Source organism: Photinus pyralis, unplaced genomic scaffold, assembly GCF_008802855.1.
Source record: "Photinus pyralis isolate 1611_PpyrPB1 unplaced genomic scaffold, Ppyr1.3 Ppyr1.4_LG2, whole genome shotgun sequence".
NCBI lineage: Eukaryota > Metazoa > Arthropoda > Insecta > Coleoptera > Lampyridae > Photinus > Photinus pyralis.
In genome coordinates this window covers 28765685-28772040 of record NW_022170403.1, presented here as the reverse complement: position 1 = coordinate 28772040, position 6356 = coordinate 28765685, and the positions used below count along the sequence as shown (strand labels likewise).

The 6356-nt window shown below is 37.9% G+C and overlaps 1 protein-coding gene across 3 annotated transcripts; it reads left to right on the top strand.

Moving 5' to 3' along the window:
- The first annotated feature begins 231 nt into the window (after window positions 1–231).
- Window positions 232–4706, top strand: LOC116163883 (splicing factor 3A subunit 1-like). 3 transcript variants are annotated; one of them, XM_031478015.1, is made up of 10 exons: window positions 232–483; window positions 576–740; window positions 929–1103; window positions 2523–3217; window positions 3272–3454; window positions 3504–3853; window positions 3901–4027; window positions 4078–4250; window positions 4298–4471; window positions 4523–4706. In XM_031478015.1, exons 1-10 carry the CDS (start codon window positions 345–347, stop codon window positions 4622–4624), a joined length of 2283 nt encoding a protein of 760 aa, XP_031333875.1. In that variant the 5' UTR covers window positions 232–344; the 3' UTR covers window positions 4625–4706. The 3 variants fall into 3 exon arrangements, with proteins under 3 accessions (XP_031333875.1, XP_031333873.1, XP_031333874.1); XM_031478014.1 differs by having other exon boundaries at window positions 239–526; XM_031478013.1 differs by having other exon boundaries at window positions 2523–3454.
- Window positions 4707–6356: the final 1650 nt, after the last annotated feature.

The following is a 6356-nucleotide window of genomic DNA, read 5'->3' as shown; positions in this document are numbered from 1 at the left end:
ATAATGGAGCAATTCATCGATAATACTACAAAGACCGCTTCTGTTTTGCCACATAGTATAAATTGACACTAGAAACAGTCACGTTTCTTACATATTTTAGTGCAAATTGTTCAAAATGGAAAAAGTAATATACCGCAAATGGCACACCAATTAACAACAAATTTTCATTTCTAATGAATCACCCTGTACTTATGTCGCTAACTTCAGGGCATCGCCATTTTTGTATTTGTCATATGTCATTTGTCAAATGAAAACACGAAGCTTTATAATTAAAAATAATTAGCAGCAATTGAATACACTTTAATAATTTCTAAGTATTACAGATTTAAAACCCAGTAATCAAAATGCCGGTATTGGAGGTAATTCCTAATGGTATACCAGCTGCAACAACAACAGTGGAAACTACAGAAACTCCTCAGGAAAGTAGCTCTGCACCCATCAATCCCATTGTCGGGATCATATATCCACCACCAGAAGTTCGAAGTATCCTTTAGCCCCCCTTTGTGGTATTGTTTCACAGAGCAAAGTACTCAAATACAGATTTAGAAATATTTTTCCTGATATACACTTTATAGACATCGTCGATAAGACAGCGAGTTTCGTTGCTAGAAATGGCCCCGAATTCGAAGCTCGTATCAGACAAAATGAGTTGGGGAACCCAAAGTTTAACTTTCTCAACACCGGCGACCCGTATCACGCGTATTATCAGCACAAAGTTAACGATTTCCGTGAAGGAAAAAGTAAGTGCCTTTGATTTTATCGTTCTCATTCTCAAATCGGGATGACACCTAGCCATATATTAATATTCGACTGTTCGTACGGTCTTGAGTGTTGTGACTAAAATAATACGAGAGCGAAAAACTGATACGAACATGATCAAATTTTCACATATTTCTATTCGACGTTTTGTGATCTGATGAATTTGCAGCTCAAGATACTCCGGCTGCGTTGCCAGGGGCTATAGCAAAGCTTACAGTGTCGGCTTCTGCGCAACAAAAGCAGCAGGAGATCCTTAAGTCCGTGGAACAGCCGTTTATACCAAAGGAACCACCTACGGATTTTGAATTTATAGCTGATCCCCCTTCTATTTCAGCCCTTGACTTGTAAGTAACTGCAGAGTGTAATGAATAGAATAGTGAGACAACTTCCATGCGTATTTTGCAAATTCAAGAATTGTGCCAACGGTATTCTGTAATCAGAGTAGATATCCAAAGATGTCCATGGATATCCAACGAGATCCTGTGGATATCTGCAGATATTCGAGAATATCTGAGGATAGCCTCAATATTTGAGTATAACTGACATGTACAAATTAATGTAATTGATGAGAATGTCTCTCATTTGCTTTTTCTAGTTTCTTTAGTTATTAATTATCCCTCTCTTGGGGTGATTCGTACTGTTTTTTGTTTCATAGGAGGTAAAACAACAGGTAAGTACAGTACAACAATTTTTAGTGCACTTTCACTTTAAAAAAAATAAAAAGTGCACTTTTACGCTCTTAATTTGTCTGTCTGTCTGAGTCACAAAGGCTCTGGAACTACACCACTTACAGACTTGGTATGGGTGTCATTCGATCAGAAATTAAAAATTATTTCATGTTTGTATTCTCTTTAAGGCATGAAATGTCCATAAGGGCTATTAAAATCGAAAAAACAATTTTGAAATAGTGCACTCTTTGCCTCTTGTTCACAAGGGACTTAACGAATTTTTATACATACGTACTGTATACATACATACTAGTGTTGTAGAGATTATTCATAACAATAGTCTCGTTTTTTTAACATCTCTGATATACTCCTAACAATTAAACTTCTTATCGCAGCGACCAGATACAACCTTATCTACATTGAACAATTTACAAAAACGATAAAATTAAACTGAAATTTCTAAAAGTAAAAACAAATACTGAAAAATAAATTCAAAAGTAACAATCACACTTTGTGCTTATTCGTAAAAAACCAACCAGAGTTACTTTAAAGATTGAGACTTTTCATATACAGAGTGGTCCAACCTTATATTGAAGATGCTGAAACCAAAATAATGCCTGCGTGGCGCCGTTTACACAACCAGACGAACTGAAATTTTCAAAAAATTACTGTGCATCAAGAGTACCTACTAAGCAGTCAACTCCTAGTGTTAAAGTCTCAATTTATATGAAATGAACGCTAGAACCTGTCATACAAATGTAACAACCCCAGAAAGATCCCAAAGTCATTTAATTTTTTGAACTGTGAGCATTCAGGATAGCTAATACCCATTTTATAGTACAAATGCGTTTACTAGATAGGTATGGTTACCCTCAAATAACCAACGTTGTTGTTTCCGAGATTTGTTGCCGTGTATCTTTCAACAACAGTCAGCTTTATGGTGATTGGTCACTGTTAGAACCCACAACCGCAGCGCCCCTCTTTTCATATGCCGGGTCCAGAACTATGAAATCTGAGGTCGTCTCTCTGTTCTTTTCTTTACAATTTACACTATGGGGGTAGTTTAGTGGAATGTGTAACACATTTATATTTTAGGGACATTGTAAAGCTTACAGCACAGTTCGTAGCCCGTAACGGTCGCCAGTTTCTGACACAGTTAATGAATCGCGAACAGCGTAACTTCCAATTTGACTTTCTACGCCCGCAACACTCCCTTTTTCAGTATTTCACCAAGCTACTCGAGCAGTACACGAAGGTTTTAATTCCGCCCAAAGGGATGCAGCAACGTTTAAGGGACGACTGCAAGAGCGCGCAGGGTGTGATGGAAAATAGCAAGTACCGTGCGGAATGGCACAAGTATCAAGAGGCGCAAAGAGCCAGAGAGGAGGAGATTTTGGAAAGGGAAAGGGTCGCCTACGCGCAAATCGATTGGCACGATTTTGTCGTTGTCGAAACTGTCGACTATCAGCAGTTTGAGATTGGTAATTTCCCGCCGCCGACTACTCCCGAAGAGGTGGGTGCCAGGCTGTTGATTCAGGAACGTATCGAGGAAGGGGAGGATATTGAAATGCAGTTGGAGAGTGATGAGGAGGATGCGACAACGAGGAATGACGAGGGTCTTAGTCACATGGTGGATCGTACCGGACATCGCAAGGATGATAATAGAGTGCAAGATATGGAGGAGGAGAGTTCGGATGAGGATGGTGAGCCAAGGCATGGTACGTCTATGCAACCGCCTTTACCACCGATTCCTGATAAGGTGATAGTTAAGAAGTATGATCCGAAGCAAGGTATTAGCGCTTTTGTGGTGTTTCTTTGCGTTTTCTGCACATTTATGTTTTCAGCGCATAAACCAGTTCGTCCAGTCGGCGGTGATGACTATCTTATTTCGCCAATCACCGGCGAAAAGATCCCTGCGAGTAAAGTACAAGAACACATGAGGATCGGTTTGTTAGATCCACGTTGGGTGGAGCAACGAGACAAACATGTCACAGATAAAATGAGCCAAGACACTGTATACGCTGCTGGTAAGAATTCCGTTCACTTTGCGCAGCGATTTCGCACTGTCTGTCTTAGGTAGCGCTATCGACGCGAGTCTTAAACAATTGGCGGAACGGCGTACCGATATTTTTGGTGTGGGTGATGAAGAAACTGCAATCGGTAAAAAAATTGGTGAAGAAGATGTCCGAAAAGATGAAAAGGTGACTTGGGATGGACACACTTCAAGCGTGGAAGCCGCCACTCGAGCTGCCAGAGCAAATATTACCCTTGAGGAACAAATTCATCAAATCCACAAGGTCAAAGGGTTACTACCAGATGAAGAAAAAGAAAAAATTGGTCCGAAGAATGTCCTCACGAAAGCATCAGCAGCCGCCAAAGCCGCTGCTATTATTTCTGCAAAACCACAAGCTAATCCAAATCCAACGGTTAGTATAACACTAATAAAAATTTCTCTAACGTATGGTGTCAACAGCCTGTTAAAGCACCGTCAAATCAACCACCCCAAATGGGCCTGACAATTTCGACTCAAGGTTCAATATTAGCTCAGTCACCTATAATGATGATGCCAACGTCCATTCGTGCGCCACCACCCTTGATGAGTATGTATCCACCGTTACGTAATTACTACAAATACAAAAATTAATTACAGTGGCAGCACCTCCAATGGCCGGATACGTCACCACAATGTCTCACATGACACCTGTGGGTGCCGTAAATGTTAAACACCCCCTGGAGGCCAGCATGGAGGACGAACCCTCCAACAAGAAAATGCGTAACGAAGATTCTCTCATTCCTGAAGAAGTATTTTTGGCAAGAAACACGGTACGTACCCTTTAGCGTGAAGGGTGTCTAATCGATTTTGTTCACAGAATCCGGTATCAATTAAAGTTACCATACCTTTGCAACCGGAAAAGACGGAATGGAAATTGGCAGGACAACTGCTCACTTTCATTATGCCACTTTCCGAAACTGTCGGGAATTTGAAAGCCAAAGTTCAAGAGGATACCGCCATGCCGCCGGCTAAGCAGAAATTATTTTATGACGTAAGTAGATGTCTATATTGTCTGTTCGGGTGTTATATGGCTTTTTTACAGGGGATGTTTTTCAAAGATTCAAACACCCTCGCATATTACAACATTACCACTGGAGCAATTATACAGTTGCAGATTAAGGAACGTGGTGGTCGCAAGAAATAAACAATTTGACTATTTTGAATGTATTCACAATACCTTTGTATTTCTAAGTTTGTGGTCCTAATAAACAGTACTTTAGAATTTTTTTGAGACGCTTTTTAAACAATAAAGTCAATTATTGTTAGGTACAACTTTCCAGGCACATCTTATACTTGGCAATTTAAGGGTTGCTTGTATATCCTATTGATATGATCGATCAAAGACAGAAATATTTGACTCACAACAAGGTTTACAACCCCCGCAATCGAATAATGCTACGTAAATAAGAGCGAATTTTCTTAAAAAATACGAATTTTTGAAACAGGGTGGAATTTTACTTATACCTGTCAATTTCAGGGTTGCTTGTAGTTTTTTTTAATATAATCGATCAAGGAAATAAAAATATTTGACTCGCAACAAGGTTTACAACCCCCGCAATCGAATAATGCTACGTAAATAAGAGCGAATTTTATTAAAAGACACGAATTCTTGAAACAGGGTGGAATTTTACTTATACCTGTCAATTTCAGGGTTGCTTGTAGTTTTTTTTAATATAATCGATCAAGGAAATAAAAATATTTGACTCGCAACAAGGTTTACAACCCCCGCAATCGAATAATGCTACGTAAATAAGAGCGAATTTTATTAAAAGACACGAATTCTTGAAACAGGGTGGAATTTTACTTATACCTGTCAATTTCAGGGTTGCTTGTAGTTTTTTTTAATATAATCGATCAAGGAAATAAAAATATTTGACTCGCAACAAGGTTTACAACCCCCGCAATCGAATAATGCTACGTAAATAAGAGCGAATTTTATTAAAAGACACGAATTCTTGAAACAGGGTGGAATTTTACTTATTCCTGTCAATTTCAGGGTTGCTTGTAGTTTTTTTTAATATAATCGATCAAGGAAATAAAAATATTTAACCCACAACATAATTTACAACCCCCGCAATCGAATACTGCTACGTACGTAAGGTAAGTAAGTACGAATATTTTAAAAATTACGAATTTTTTAAACGGAATGGTATTTTACGTATACTTGGCAATTTAAGGGTTGTTTGTATATCCTTTTAATATAATCGATCAAAGACAAAAATATTTCACTCACAACAAGGTTTACAACCCCCGCAATCGAATAATGCTACATAAATAAGAGCGAATTTTCTTAAAAAATACGAATTTTTGAAACAGGGTGGAATTTTACTTATACCTGTCTATTTCAGGGTTGCTTGTAGTTTTTTTTTAATATAATCGATCAAGGGAATAAAAATATTTGACTCACAACATAATTTACAACCCCCGCAATCGAATACTGCTACGTAAGTAAGATCGAACTTCCTTAAAAATTACGAATTTTTCAAACGGAATGGTATTTTACGTATACTTGGCAATTTAAGGGTTGCTTGTATATCCTTTTAATATAATCGATCAAAGACATAGAAATATTTGACTCACAACAAGGTTTACAACCCCGCAATCGAATAATGCTACGTAAATATGAACGAATTTTCTTGAAAGATACGAATTCTTGAAACGGTGTGGAATTTTACTTATACTTGTCAATTTCAGGGTTGCTTTTAGTTTTTTTTTAATACAATCGATCAAGGAAATAAAAATATTTGACTCACAACATAATTTACAACTCCCGCTATCGAATACTGATACGTAGGTAAGAACGAATTTTCTTAAAAATTACGAATTTTTCAAACGGAATGGTATTTTACGTATACTTGGCAGTTTAAGGGTTGCTT